At 47.2% G+C, this 15,509-nt stretch overlaps 1 protein-coding gene across 1 annotated transcript in view; it reads left to right on the top strand.

The window, feature by feature from the left end:
• Positions 1-15,509, top strand: part of MYO5B (myosin VB) — a gene marked incomplete at its 5' end in the record, with an annotated part of 386,267 nt that overhangs the window by 216,355 nt on the left and 154,403 nt on the right. Inside the window, 3 exons of the mRNA XM_082667157.1 lie at positions 2,482-2,638; positions 10,766-10,909; positions 12,472-12,553. Of these exons, the coding sequence (XP_082523283.1) occupies positions 2,482-2,638; positions 10,766-10,909; positions 12,472-12,553 (383 nt within the window). The remainder of the gene's footprint in view (positions 1-2,481; positions 2,639-10,765; positions 10,910-12,471; positions 12,554-15,509) is intronic.

The following is a 15,509-nucleotide window of genomic DNA, read 5'->3' as shown; positions in this document are numbered from 1 at the left end:
TTTCCCAGTGATGCGCAGGGCAATGCCCATCTTGACACAGCAAGTGAAAAGTGACAGGTGTCACTGGTCTGTGCCACCTTTTTTTTTTTTTTTTTTTTGCGGTACGCGGACCTCTCACTGTTGTGGCCTCTCCCGTTGCGGAGCGCAGGCTCAACGGCCATGGCTCACGGGCCCAGCCGCTCCGCGGCATGTGGGGTCTTCCCGGACCGGGGCACGAACCCACGTCCCCTGCATTGGCAGGCGGACTCTCAACCACTGCGCCACCAGGGAAGCCTGCCACCTTTTTTGTGCCAGATGTAGTATGTTATCTGGGTCTCTGCAGTTCAGTTCCCTCTGTGTGCTGTGTTGCCGCAGGGAGCCTGGCAGCTCTCACGACCCCCAGCCCCCCACCAATCTGATTAATTCTCTCCTGGCATCCACATATTGCTCCCGGGGATCCTTATTAAGTTATTTGGACAGTATATACCTCCCCATTTGATGTGGTTCTCTGTGGAGGACTAAGTCTTAGCCACAACCTGTGCTCATCCTTTTTAGGTTAAACATACAGACTTTGAGCAAAACTCCAAACGTTTGGGTATGGCTCCTGCAATTTAGTTCTCCTTGTTGCAGATTCAGGTAGTTTTAAAGGTGGCATCAAACTTGGTTCTCTTTCATAGGTCTAAAGCCCAGCTTGTTAGACGCCTAGTCCCTTGGGATGGTTGTGCTTCTGAGCAGTTCTCTAAGGAGTTGATTTTGATGGTGTTGAGAAGAGGAGGGGTGACACCTGTCCTGGTCCCCAGGGTCCAGTGGATGTCATATAAAGTTTAAACAACAGATGAGAATGGGAACTGTAAGCACCCACAGGCTTCCTTAGAGGCCCCCTTTCAGTATGAAGTTTTCACAGAACCAAGGAGAGGAAGAGCACTCTCATGACAGTGGTATCCTGGAAGTACAAGGGCTCTCCGGAAGCCACTTCTTGTTCCATCCTCCAAATACTAGGTGAGCTTCTAGGTAGCTTTTCAGGTAATTGGTTGTATAGCCAGTTTGAAAGATGAGGTTTTTTCAGCTTCATCTTCTCAATAGCATCTACTCGCCATCTGTATTCACTCAAGTCCCTCCCCACTTAGTGATGGTGTGTGAGCGGAGACTGCTCAGCTCTTCGCTGACCTTGAAGAGCAGCTGAAGGTTAAGGTTTCTTCAGCCCGGCTACCACACCTGACTCTCCCCCGGGGCCCCCCTTTCAAGCCGGTTTTTGTCTGTCTTTCTAGTTCACCTCTAGTTAACATCAGTGTCATCACACCACTTTTTCAGCTTCTCAGCTGTTGGCCCAGAAGCAGGGCCAACATTCATTCACCTGTGCTGATCAGGTACAATCTACCTGTGCTGATAATCGCCGAGGTGGGGCAGGCCGTTCTTTCTGTAGCCAGCCCTGCCCAGGAAGCCACAGGAGCTGGTGTTAGGAGTACTGGGCTGGTGCCAGGAGACCTGTGTTCTAAACCTGACTTCACACTCCTCGGTTTCTTCACCTGGAAAGGAAGAGGGCTGGTTGATCCCTAAGTTGGCTTCTCCTCCAACATAATATTTTATCTCGGGTGTATTCTCTATGCCAGGCACTGTTAAAGGTATGCAGTTTGAAAGCAAAGTGCCTGCCCTCCTCCTGGCAGTGGATTTGTGGCTGGAGGTAGATGGCTGAGTATAGCTCTTACAAGCAATTCGTTTCCCAAACTCGTTGCGCAGATGTTTGTTCTTACTCCCTGCTTGAACATCCATGTTCCTTGGAGACCAGATAGGCTACGTTTTCCATTACTTGTCTGTCTCATACCTGTCTCAAAGGGATACATACAGATACATTTTATCTGATGTAGAGTATCTGCTCTCTGCCTCCCATGTAGTCTGATTGAACTCCCTCTTATTGCAATCCATAGCTGTTTATCTAATTTCTGGGAAGCTTGAGGCAAGATTAGCCTGGTGGCTAGTAGCATGCCCTTTGTGGTAGATCTACATGAACAAAAATGTTCAGAACTGTGTCTGCTGGCATGCTAGGCTCAAATACAAGAGGAGAAGAAAAGAACCTTGCTCTTGAAGAAAGTGGCACAAGATGAGCATGTAACAGAAAGGCGAGATTATGTAACTGAAAGTGTATATTTCTGTAAGTTCTCAGGGGATGTCTTTGGAAGGGAGTGGTCTATGGGATACTGCCTCCAGAGAGAACTTGGGAGAGTGACCCGACGGCTACATCCCCATTCCCTCAGGTCATAAAATAGGATTTGTAAGCCCTTCTCAGAGCTTCTTTCTCCCACTTTCAGATCTTGTGCACGCAAGCGTATGAAGGAATGTGGGCCGTTTTTACGCTGCCCCTCACGTTTACTCCTAAACGAGGGAGGGATGCTTCTGATTGGGTTCGGGCCCTTGTCAACAGTGTCACTGGATGGCGACAGTGTCATTGGAAGGCGACCATGCCCTTCCACGGCCAGCGACTGACCAAGGCTTTTTCCTTTGCAGAGACGAGAAGAACCAGTCCATCATAGTCAGCGGGGAGTCTGGAGCCGGCAAGACCGTGTCGGCCAAGTATGCCATGCGCTATTTCGCCACGGTTAGTGGCTCGGCCAGTGACACCAACATCGAAGAGAAGGTCCTGGCGTCCAGTCCCATCATGGAGGTAAAGCCATCCAAATGTCCTTGGCCTTCTTGTTTGGAGTCCCTTCTGCTGGCACTAAGACTGCTTGAGTGTCCAGCCTTGCGTGGCGGATCACAGAGTTCTTGGAAGCCACTCACACAGTCAGCATTCATGCCTCTCCCCAAGAACCCATAGTCCACTGCTGAGGGAAGAATTTCAAAGATGCCCCTAAAACCACAGATCTGGGAATATTCTGACCTGGTAGCCCAGGTCCCCAGTATTGGATACAGCGGCCTCTTCATGTTTTCCTTGTTCCTTGACTCTGCTGAATACTGTTGTGTCAGTCCTCCCCCATCTCCCGCCGTCTCTGCTGTGTTCCTCCCCACTGCTGCCATCCTGTGTCAGCACATCAGTGTCCCACCAAAACCATTTGATGCTCTGAAGGTCCGCTGAGTCAGGAGGGCAGTCTTCATGGCGGTGAGGAGGCCTAGATAAAAGATTCCCCTTTTTCCCAAAAGATACTTGGACGTTTTATCTTTTGCGGGGAGATAGAGTCCAAAGCTATGTGACTCTTTTGCGGGGAAATAGAGTCCAAAGCTATGTGACGACACAGAATCTGTTGAGATCCTCAGAAAATGTTACCTTTGTTGGCCTGGACAGGTCTTGCCTGTCTCTTCACCACCCCGACCTCCCGGCTGGGTGGCCTCAGAGCGGCCGATGCAGGTGCAGGGCCAGAGATATTTCCAAAACCTTGGGTCTAGCTATAGTAGACCATGTTAGAGGGTCAGAACTCCATCTCTCTTTTTCTTCCGTTCCTTGTAAACGCTTCATTCTCATGGAGTTGAGCTCAATGGCTGCACAGTCCCTGGGCCAGCTTTGATTTCCTGCTTTTGAAGCTGAGGCTCTTCATTACTGTCTGGGCTGCAGTCTGGTAGGAGTTGGCCCTTCTGCCAGCCCCGAACAGCCCCCTTGTTTTAGGAAGAAGAAATTCAGTTGAGGCCCAAAGCTGCCAGAACAGCATCAGGTTTCTCTGCACAGCCGTGAGCCCCGCCGAGTAAGACACAAAGCACCGGTGTGGTTGGTCCTTCAGATCATTTTGGGGCTGGGGGAACAAGAACCTGCCTGGACCTTCCCAGGTCCCCTCTCTCTCCCTCTTCCTTTACCAAGTGCAGGAGTAAGTTGAGTGTCAGTTCATGGGAGCTCGTTGATTATCCAGGCAAACTCTCCTGCCTACAGAGCTGCATTATCCAGAGAACTTTTACTCTCTGCTGAGTAAACAGACACACTGTGTTCACTAAGAATTAGACAAAAGCAAGTTTTGGTATCTGTTCTTATATGAATTGGGAAGTGGTCAATGCAGTTGAAGGCATTTTTACCAAACAGATAAAAACAAACAAAAAAGCACTTTTATTAGTTTACAGTTGTTCTTAAACTTGACTGTGCATCAGAATCGCCTGGAGGCCTTGTTAAAGCAGATAGCTGGGCACCACTCCCAGAGTTTCTGATTCAGAAGGGCCTGAGAATCTGCATTTCTCACAAGTTCCTAGGTGATCCTGATGCTGCGGATCTGGGTCCCACACCTGTTTGAGAACCATTTGTTGAATAAATATTAAAAAAAATAGGAAGGAGTCACTGGAAAATATGGAAGAAAAGGGAATAATCCCCCATGATCCTACAGCCTGCTAATAATTGTTCCGTATTTTGGTATATTTCCTTCTAGCTTTTTCACTGAATATTATAGTATATGCCTTGTCCCCATATCATTAAGCTTTTTACAAACTTATTGGCTGCAAACATACATTAATAGATGGTTTTACCATAATTTAACTTCCTTTTGTCAGACATTTAGTTGGTAGCCTCTTTGCTCATAGCATTTATTCTAAGCCCCAAGGTGGCGGCCTGGCCATGGCCTGGATTCAGGAGACGATCATGGACTTGCGTCCACACCCCCCTTGGGCCGTCTACTGCACTTAAATGGAGGCAGCTAAGACAGCACTCTGCGATTAGCATCACGTTTCATCTTAGGTGGGAGTGAGACCAGGATTTCAGCTTTTCCTTTGCCTCTGAGTTTCAAAATTCAGTTCATCTTTTAGGTAGCAAAATTGCAAAGATACAGAGCGCCTCTTCTTTTGGAGGTAAAGTACGTACTTATTCTAGACAAAACAGGGAAGGAAAGAAACCTGTTTGGTCTCTGGTGACTGAACACAGTTCTTGTTAGACAAGATGGGAATTTAGTGAAGACAGATCACCACATTAAGCAGGTACAAGACACAGGGGGGAATGATTTTTTTTAATTTTATTGTTTTGTTGTAATAAAACATACGTAATATAAAATTTATCACCTTAACCACTTTAAGTGTGCCGTCGAGTGGTATTAAGTACGTTCACAATGTTGTGCAACCATCACCACCATCCATTTCCAGAATTTTTTTTTAATCATCCAAACAGAAACTCTGTACCCATTCAGCAGTAACGTCCTATTCTCCCCTCTACTTAGCCTCTGGTAACCTCTATCCTAATTTCTGTCCCTGTGAATTTGCCTCTTTGGTGTCTCTCATACAAGTGGAATCATACGACATCAGTCCTCTTGTGTCAGGCTGATTTCGCTTAGCATAATGTTTCCAAGGTTCATCCGTGTTGTAGCACGCATCAGTACTTTGTGTGTTTTTTAATGGCTGCATAACATTTTGTTGCTTGTATGTACCACGTTTTGTTTATCCATTCCTGCGCTGAGAGTTGGGTTGTGTCCACCTTTTGGCCAGTGTGAATAATGCTGCTGTGAATGTTGGCAGGCACCTGTTTGGGTCACTGCTTTGGGAATGTTTTTTAAATGACCATGATCTGAAATGATCTAATGTTTTCAGTATCTGTTATAGCTTGAGTAGGCTGGTGGACTGCTGGGGAGGCATGGAAGAAATGTGAGAGCAACAGGCACACCCCTAGAGAAGGAGGAGTGTGTACATGAACCAGCCTGTTCTTGCATGATGTCATGTAAACACATGTTGCAGTGGTTTGAGCTTAAAACATTAAATTTCTAAAGTTGTGCAAATTGGTACTTTGGAAATTATGTGGGTAAGTCCAGAGGGCTCATTCTGTCAAATACAGAGTTTTGTTATCATAGAGACTATCCCTTGAGCTGTTATTGAGTGTTACATTTGAGAGAAATGTTGGACGTGAACATGGGAAGGAAGAATTATTGCCAGGAAGAATTCTAGGTGGAATTAGAGTGTTGCCAAGCAGAGAAAGAGCAGCTTCTGCTCTGCCAAAACCCAACTTTTCACAAGTTCAGAGTCTTACTTGGGCCCTTGTGTCAGGAAGCCCAGTCAGCTTTGTGGCTCCTCAGAGGGTTACAACCAGTGCAAGTCATGTTTTAATCAGGGCACAGCTGATTACTGATGACTCCAGTCCTGTCCCGGGGAAGGTTGGCACCTCCCAGCGAAGCAATCAGTTATGGTCACGTCATCACCTCATTATTTCCCCAGGCCAGCAGCTGCAGATGCCTCCTAGGGAGTCGGAGAGTTGAGGGCCGTCTGAGGAGGCGGAATTCCCAGTGGGCTGTGCTAAGTGGCAGTTGTGTGAATTGAAGGTGACTTGAGGGTGGATTGGGGTTGGCTGGGGTGGATTGGGATGATTTATCGTCAGCGCCAGAGCTCTCTGGCCCCATTCTGTTCAAGAGCTTGTCAGCATCCTGGGAGTGATTTGTTCACAAGTCTGCACTGATTAAAAAGGTATTGCTAGTCAAGAGACTGATAGAGCAGGGACAGAACCCAGGCCCAGCCCAGAGGGGTCACATGGCTTCTTGGGCTGACTGGAGTGTGCAGGCATACAACTCTAGGAGCCCCAGAGACTCCCCTCAACCTGGGAGAAAGAAAGGGGGCTAGGGGTACAGTGAGCAAAATTGACAGAAACTAAGACCAGTTACTATGTAATTTTCAGGGTTTGATTTTTTTTTTAAGCTGAAGAAGCAAGTAGGCCTACAACTATTAACCTATTCATACAAGAATCTGCCCCCAACATACCTTACCTTCTTCTCTTGTTTTCTCTCATGTTTCAACACACTCTAGCCATTCCTCACTTGTTGGGGCTCTCACATACCCCTGTTCCTTTGCCTACACTATGTTTATAAATAAAATTCCTTTTCCTTCCCCACTGGTAAAATTCTGCTCACCCTTTAAGATCCACTTCATCTTACACTTCTTAAAGCGTTTCCTCTTCCGCCAGCATTGGCGAATTTCTCCCTTCTCTGCTTCCACACTGGTTGATATGCATCTCGGTACTGTATAATCCCAATCATATTGAAATGATTTGTTCTAGTCCATTTTTACTTTGCTACATATTTGTACATGTATAAACCAGAAAAAAGGTAGTTCTTTTATATCACATACAAATGGTATCATATTCTGTTAACCACTTTGCAACTTGCTTTTCACTGATTGTTTTTTTATTTATCCATGCATCATGCTCTAGTTTAGTTTAACAGCTTTTTAGCATCCCATTTATGAATATTCCACATTTTATTTATCTCTTCCTCCTACTAGTAGACATTTAGATTGTATTTTTTATTATTAAATACAGCCTGCATTAAACATTCTTTTGCACACCTACTTGTACACTTGTGTGAGTTTCTCTAGGTAATACCTAGAAGTACAGTTGCTGGATTGTTAGGTCCATATATGTTCAATTTTACTAGATATGCCAAATTCTTCTTAAGGATGGCTGTTGCAGTTTACATTTACATCACAGCAGTGTATGAGAGTTCCTTTTTCCTCACATCCTCATCATTATTTCATAGTATCAAAGTTATTGCCACTCTGGACTGTCATTTTTGTCTACATTTCTCTGATTTCCACTGAGGTTGGGTATCTTATATTTATTGGTCATGTGAGTTTCTTCCATGCATTCCCTGCATACATCATTTGTTCATTTTCCAAATTTTAACTATTTGTATCATAACTGTGTCTTTTGTTGGACTGTGGACTCAGAGTCAAAGCCTTGGTTTTTATCATCTATAACAACTGGATTTGTTTTCCTCATGCGTCAAAATGTTTTCTAAGTCAATAAGCAACAACAACAAAAAACCTAGCAAGGGATTAAAAGATAAAGAACAATGTGCAGGTCCTTCACACACGTGTAGAAGTTGGAAGTTCTTCATGCCCAGAGTGGAGTTTATGGGTTTGGTAGTAATATACAAGCAACCCCTTCCCTTTGTGGGTACCGTTATATACTTTCAAAGTACTTGTAGATCTGTTATATCACTTCTTAAAGCAGCCCAGTGAGGTAAAGAGGGTAGACCTTTTGGCAGTGGTCTTTAGAATGTTGACAAGCTTCCCCTAAGCTACCACAAGGAGTGATCTCAGATATGGTAACGGTTCTTGTTGCCATTTTAGAAATGACAGAATTTGAACTTTTGGAATCGAGATTTTTTTGTTTGAAACTAGATAATCCTTTAGAATTTTACACAAACTGGCCTTTGCTGGTTGCACCGTCCTGATGTTGTTAACGTGTTCCTTTGGCCTCTGTACATCCTTTGAAAGGGTAGTAAAATTCAGAGGCTTGATTAGATTTAGGTTGGTTTGTTTGCTTGTTTGTTCTTAAAATCCAAGAACCCTTTATTGGTGGTGGTATGTATTCCCGTCAAGACGCACAGAATATTTAGGTGTCTTTTGGTGATGTCAGCAGCCATAGCTTATGCCTAGATCTATTAATTCATCAGGAGTTACAAAATGGTGACGTTCTCATTCTATTTTTCCTCTTGCATTTTTCAGCTGGAATAAGTTTAGGAAGAGAAACTTCTCCTGGCCAGCTAGTTACGCTGATAGAGTTTACACAGGGAGGTTAGGATGGATGTCTGATTCCTTATCTACTGGTTGTCAGAGTAATGAGTTGGTTCCCTGCCATCCTCTGAAAGGCTTTTCTCCCCTTTCTTATGAAAAGGTAAAAGCGAGGATTCATGTCTTTGTCTTTATCCTTTGATTTGACCTGGCTCTTTGAGATGTAAGAAGTTACCCACATGGGCGGCAGCTCCTGTCTGGTGGTGAGTAGTTTGGAGAGCTGGAAAAGGACTGCGAAACCAAGGGGAATGAACACAGACTCCGGACTCAGTTGTATCTGAATTTATATCTTGGTGTTGGCGCTTCCCAGCCGAGTGACCCTGGGCACACTGCTTACCCTTTCTGAGCCTAAGTTTCCCCGTAGGTATGAGGAAACTTGATAATGCCTCTCCCCTGGGATTCTTGTCTGGATTCGGGGAAACTAACGGGATCCCAGCCCAGGACCTAGCTTGTGATGGAGGCCTGGGAAACCATCATTTTTACCTGCATTTTAGGGAATACAGCACTCCTTGCCACTTTTCAAACAGAATAGGCTCCCTGAAGTCTGACAGTGGCTTGTCACATGGTGCCTTGAAGGATCAGGGCCCCCTTGGAAGTGGGTGCGGTGAAGCCTCTGCTGAGACGTTGAGGTTGGTGGATGCAGAGGGGCGTGAGTGATGACATAAACTCCTCGGATTAGTCATCTCTTGACGGTCGTTTCAGCTTGGCCAGGCTCCAGCCTCGCCCTGACCTTAGGGGCATGTTCCATGCTCCATGGTTCCCTTCAGAGCAACGCAGTGTACTGGGGTTACGCTTTCCCCACTTTCCTGCAGAGGTACACGCTGTATATGTGAGGTGTAGGTTGCTGTATACACTTTAAACCCTAAAAGAAAAAATATGTATTCATGACCCTAACATGAGATTTTAGGGACCTAAAGAGGCAAGTGACCTTCGAGGACAAGGACTTAAAATTCTTATTTCACAGGAAAGAAAACCAAAACCCAAGTTCATCTATGCTTCCATTCACTCAGATGTTTTGAATACCTGCTGTGTGCTAGGCACTGGGGTGAGTGCGGGAGGTCCCATGGGGAAGCACACGTGCGGACCCCGCTCTCATGGAGCCAGGGTGGTGTCTCGTGGAGATGGGGGTTAGGGAAACAAGGGGACGTGCAGAGTGAGGCCTGGGAGAGCACGTGGCGAGGGAGGTCCCCTCGCTTATGAGGCCAGGGTAGGCCTTCCTGAAGAAGCCACATTTGAGCTGAGACCAGAAAGAAGAGGTGGAGGGAGCATGGGCAGAGAGTGTTCCCAGCAGAGGGAACCATGTCTGTGAAACTTGGGGGGTGGGGGAGGAGGCAGAGAGAACACAGGTCTTTTGAGAAAGAAAAGCAAGTTCAGGATCATAAGAGGCTGGAGACAGAGGGCAAGAGTGATGAGAAGCCAGGCTGGGCTGGGTCCCTCAGGGCCTCCGAAATCGTGATCTGCTTTTAGCCTCTTTGTGCCTCAAATTTCCTGGACAGCTGAAAAGTTACAGTGGATATTTTTCAAGTGTTGTAACCACCTAAAAAGTAAACCTGTGAAAGGGGTTTCCGTGTTAGTGTGTTCATTAGCAACCCATCGGCAGTGTGATGTTTTATAGAAAGTGAGTAATCACACAGTGAGACCAGTCATTTAGCCACTTGTCTTTTAAATTATTGTCTCGTGTTTTGAACTGTGTCCCTGCTGCCTTGTAAGAAATAGTACCAAGAGGTTGATGGCTTCCTGATATGTCCTAGTGATGATGTGTGTGTTGGGGGGAGGGGGGCGTTTGACATTTGGTCTCTTTCTAGGAAGTACCATTTAACAGTTGGGAATGACATTTGACATTTGATCAGTGGAGACCTGATCGAAGTGGATTAAGCCCCAGAAGATTCATTTTTCTCACAGAAAGTCTAGAGCTCTTGGGTGCTGGCATTGATTTAGTGGCTCGAGGATGTCAGAGCAGTGGTTTCTGTGATTCTCTAGACCTTTCCCTCATGGTCCCAAGGTGACTGCTGCAGCTGTAGTCATCACATGCACATTCCAGGTAGGAATAGGAAGAAGAGAGGAAGGTCAGTGGCGTGCACCTTCCAGCTGTTTAGTCCCCTTTAGAGGGACCATCAGTCAACTCATCACTCTCATTGGCCATCGTTAGGAGTAAGGGAAGCAGGAAGATGAAGTTGTTTTGTTTTCTTTTAGCTCGACCCATTGTCATCCTAATAGTAGAGAGGTTCTAGAAGGAAGGAAGAGGGAGGGAATAGAGGTGCCGCCATGAGCATACAGTCCTGAAATTTAAGAAAACCCGCCATGTTGTGCACACTTTCTGTTTGTTTTTTCTGCACAGGCCATTGGGAATGCTAAAACCACTCGCAATGACAACAGTAGCCGTTTCGGAAAGTACATTCAGATTGGCTTTGACAAGAGGTACCGCATCATTGGGGCCAACATGAGGACCTACCTTTTGGAGAAGTCCAGAGTGGTCTTTCAGGTGAGCCCTGTGACTGGACCTTCTTGTATTTTTTCCCATGGATTTTTACTCGCTCCATGTTCTGCTCCCTATGCCCAAAGAACATCTCATTGCTTGAACCTGGATTTGGATAGACTTGTTCTTTTGGTTTTCTTTTTTTTTCCATTAAGAAGTATTCATTTATAGGCATCAGACCTGAAAAATTTTTACTCAGTATTGATATGTTTCAGTGAGCATTGTTTTTATTTTTTTATTTTTTTTATTTTTAAATAAATAAATACCATGCATATACCATGCAAGCACAATATTTATCTGTCTATTTATTAATTTATTTATTGGCTGTGCTGGGTCTTTGTTGCGGCACGTAGGCTTCTCTAGTTGTGGCCTGCGGGTTCAGTAGTTGAGGTGTGTGGGCTTAGTTGCCCTGAGGCATGTGGGATCTTAGTTCACTCCCTGACTAGGGAGTGAACCCACGTCCCCTGCATTAAAAGGTGGATTCTTAAGCACTGGATCACCAGGGAAGTCCCAGGGCATTGATTTTAGATTCAGTCAACAAACATATATTGTTTGTTATGTGCTAGCCCTGTGCTAGTCACCAGAGATACAGTGAAGAATAAGACTGTTGTGTTCTTTGTGGACTTCGGAGTTTTGTGATCAGGGGAATGTCATGTAGGGTCTGTGGATTTCAACTTTCACCAGGAATCTTATTTGGTAAGTTATATTAAAAAAACAAAAAACCTACTTGACCACTTACTTCATTTCCTTTTCAAATAAATGGAGTTCTCGCTTCTCATGTGACTCAGTTCTTCTTTGCTCGCCTTTTGTTCCCTCCTTCCCAACTACTCTTTGGCCTCTTGGTGACCCTCTTCCTCCTCCACCCTGGCCTTCGGTGGTGGTCGTTGCAGTTCACAACCCCCAGAGCGGTTCTCTCCACCTCCCAGGTTTGGTTGGACTGCCCCACATCCTTCATTTCACTGCGTCAGAGCAAGCAGCCTGCTGTGCTGGCCATGGCTCTGGCCAGCCTCCCTGTGGGCTTTCCTCTTCCTTGCTGCCCTTGCTCAGGCCTCCTGAAGCCCCCGTCCCACCCACCACCACCACGACCACTCCGCCAGTTTAAGGCAGGTCTGGCCCCATTGTCCCCTGGAAGTCGTGTCTCAGTCGTGGACCTTTCCTGACCACCCCAGCCTGACATGATGGGCAAGGGCATAGCTTTTACTTAGTTCCAAGCCTCCCAGAGGAGAAAGGGAGCTGCAGCAGGGAAGTGACGGTCAGCCCACCATGAGCCAGGCAGCTCGGTTATCTGAACAAGAGCTGATCCGCCGAGACGTCACTTGTGGGGTAGCAGTGATGCCCTATAGAGGAGGAAAAAGAAACCCCTGTGTTCTGCATAAATCAAGAGGTAAAAGTCCTCTGGTTGGCAGAAGGCCCCGTAACGGTGAATGCAAAACCTGGAGGTGGGAATTGAAGGCGGCAGAGGCGTGGAGGAAAAGCCTTGACCTCTGTCACCCTGGAATTAGAATGGGCGAGGGGACAATCTTTGGGGTCCCTGCCCCTAACACTGCTTAACTGTTTTCCTCCTCCAGGCAGATGATGAGAGGAATTACCACATCTTTTACCAGCTCTGTGCGGCTGCCAATCTTCCGGAATTTAAAGAGCTCGCACTAAGTAAGTAAACGGGCTGCGTGCCCATCCTGGGGCTGGGCTGCTGCTGCCGCAGGTGGCGCATCTGGGGGCTCTGAGGGAGAAGGTGTGCGCGGCTCGGTGACCTCTGTCTCGGGTTCTTAGCTCTGCCTCACCTGTGGGCACAGTCCCACCCCTCTGTGAGTTTCATGCCCACAGGACATGAGAGGATAAGAGGCTGGGGGTGGAACAGTGTTTTGCAGAGCACAGGTGAATTGACATGCATTATTGTTTTGAAAAATATGTTTTCATTCTAGACGCCCTGAGAAATGTGTCTCAACCACGAGGATCTGGAGGTTTAGCTAGTGCGCATCACTTAATTGTGGTCGACGTGTTTTAAGTCATATTTAAGGACTGAGACAAAGAAAAAGAAGGAAGGGGGTGAGGATAAAGCAGGGGTAATGTGGGGTTGGCTCAAGGGGCATGTTGATAATCCTGGGAGGCCCCACAGAAGGTGAGAGAGGAACTTAAAGAGTTTAACTGGACCGCTGAGCCTCAGCTGGGCAGGAGTGCTCCAGTTCCTTGCAAGCAGGCGGGCAGCTTGCCCACATCCACCCTGCAGCCTGGAGGCCAGAGCGGAGCAGCCAGAGTGGGGTGCCAGGGGCATGCGTCAGCTTTTTGCTGCCATCAGGTAGGAAGACAGCCTTTCAGTGGGTCCCAGTCACCCTCCGTTTCTGTTATTGTTGTCTGCTAAGGTGCCTGGAGACTGTTGACTTGGAGCTAGTGGAGTTGAGAGCCAGGACAGAGCAAGAAGGACGAGCAGGCTTTAGTTCCTGACACCGTAGCGTAGTAGCCCCGCCCCTTGGGCCTGGAGCCTTCCCCATTCTCTGTGCGCAGCCCTATCTTGGAATATTGACTGAGTCCTGCTGCTGAGTCCTCCAAGCCACCTGCTGGTGGGTGCGTGTGGTGAGGGCACGCCTCGGGGCCGTGCAGCTCCCGTCTCTGGCCTGTCATCTGTATTTTGGCGAGGTGTGGGTAGGTCCAGTACTAGCAGATGGCGTACAGAGCTGGGTGTCTAGACAGAGGTTAGTTGGCTTTTGTGCAACTGTAAGAGAAGTAGACTTCTGAGGCTTTACTGTCCCAGAGCCAAATCCTCACCATCTTAAGGACCCATCACCAGATCCAGCTCTGCCCACTCCAGCCTGTGCTCCCAGTAGGTAAAATACATCAGGTGGTTCAAACCTTGGTCTGCCCTCCTCACTGTCCGCTTGACTTGCATATGGAGTCTGGCAGCACTCAGTGCCTGTGCCATGCAGCTTAGTACTGGCTCCTCCGTTCATTCATTAAGCCTCATGCAGGCCAATTAGGCCCTGGGGATGTCGTGTTGACCCAGATGTGCGTCCTGCCCTTGCTTCGCTTACAGTTACAGTACGGAGTGAGAAGGCTGTGCTGAGGCGAAGCGCCGTTGTGGTGGGTCAGAAGCTGCTCAGGGAAGTCGTGTTAAATGGGGTCCCAAAGGAGGAAGCCTGGGATGGTACACGTTAGGCTGGTTTTGTGCTGTCCTCCAGGTGTTCCGTGCTCGCAGGTCTGATTCTCCCCAGTGAAGTCGTAAACTCCTCGGACAAGGAGCGAATGTTACAAGCCTTGTTTGATGGGCACTGCCCTGAGCTGGCAGCTTGGGGCTCTCGTGCTGGCTTACAGTCCCAAGGGACCAGGAAGGCAGGCCACGTTAAGGGCCACTGCCATCCTCCCCGCTCCTTCCACAGGCCCAGCTGGACTTCTCAGGGCCAACCTGCGGGAGTTGAAAACTTTTTTCTTAGGGTCAGTTTTATAGAAAATGAACGAATGCTGGTAAGATCCATCTGGCTGTATTTGGACTATTTTATCCCAAATGTAACTTTCAGGTAATAGGAAAGAAATCCTCCTCCCCACTCCCCCACTTACAGGAGTGCATTGAGGAGAAAAATGACTTTTCCTTACTCCGTGTTTCAGCAAGGTGCAGGCTCCTTGGGCCCCTGGCTGGAGCCGTTGAAAACTACCCGATTGGATCCATTTCTTGCATTCTTACCTGCGTGTGCCCTCTGAGAGCATCTTGGAGTGAAGTGAAGAGCCTTTGATAAGCTCTCGTGCTCAGGCATGAGGCTGTCTTCTGCCTTGTGGGTGGATGGGCTGTGAGCCCTGAAGCTTGACATTTTTAGTTCCACAGATAACCCTGGTTGAATGGATGGAAACATCAAATAAATGAAGGACTAGCCAGCGACTTCTAGTGAATATTCAGACCTGCCTCCCCTCCTTCCCTCTTTTCTTCACCTAAACTGTGCTGTTCAAATGCACAGAAATCTCTGTAGGACCCCTTGGCCCTGCAGGAATTTTGTGCACTTGTCTTGAGAATGAAGTGGACGGATGTGCATACAGCCCCACTTGCCTCTGCCCTGTGGTTGGTGGTCTGTTGCATTAAAATGACCTCGGGCTGAGATTTAACAAAATAATACAGTGAATAGTGTGTTAGAGTGTGAATAAATGGTGGTAAAAAGAGGTGTAATGGACCATATTCCCTTAAATGCAGCCTTCACGTAATGAGGAATAAATCCTTTCTTCTTTTTCATTTCCGTAGCTGCATAGATACAGTTTTATAACCACCCTCTCTTGCCTTGCACAAGTCAGAGTACAGCCTCCCCAGGTGAAGTGCAAACCCTGGGCCGTGGCCTTGATGGTCCATTGCTCTAATCACTGGCTTCACGACCCTTCTGTACACTAGTCTGATCCAGTGAGCCAGTTAACAGGGGATTTTGTGATGTATATCTCTTTGGGAATTCTAAGTAAAGAGAGAGACCCAAACTGGAGGACAAGAGACCCCTCTCTGGGATGGGATGATTGGCTTCATGGGCCTAAAAGGAGAGCTGAGATCCAGGCAGGCAAAGCAAATAGGGGAAGAGTGACTGCACCCTGTTGGGATGTCTGTCTTATTAAGAGGGTCTGGGAGTGACGTTAACAGAGGTGA

The sequence above is a fragment of the Grampus griseus genome (genome assembly GCF_964374135.1).
Source record: "Grampus griseus genome assembly, chromosome: 12".
Classification (NCBI taxonomy): domain Eukaryota; kingdom Metazoa; phylum Chordata; class Mammalia; order Artiodactyla; family Delphinidae; genus Grampus; species Grampus griseus.
This window is presented reverse-complemented; position numbering and strand designations above follow the sequence as displayed.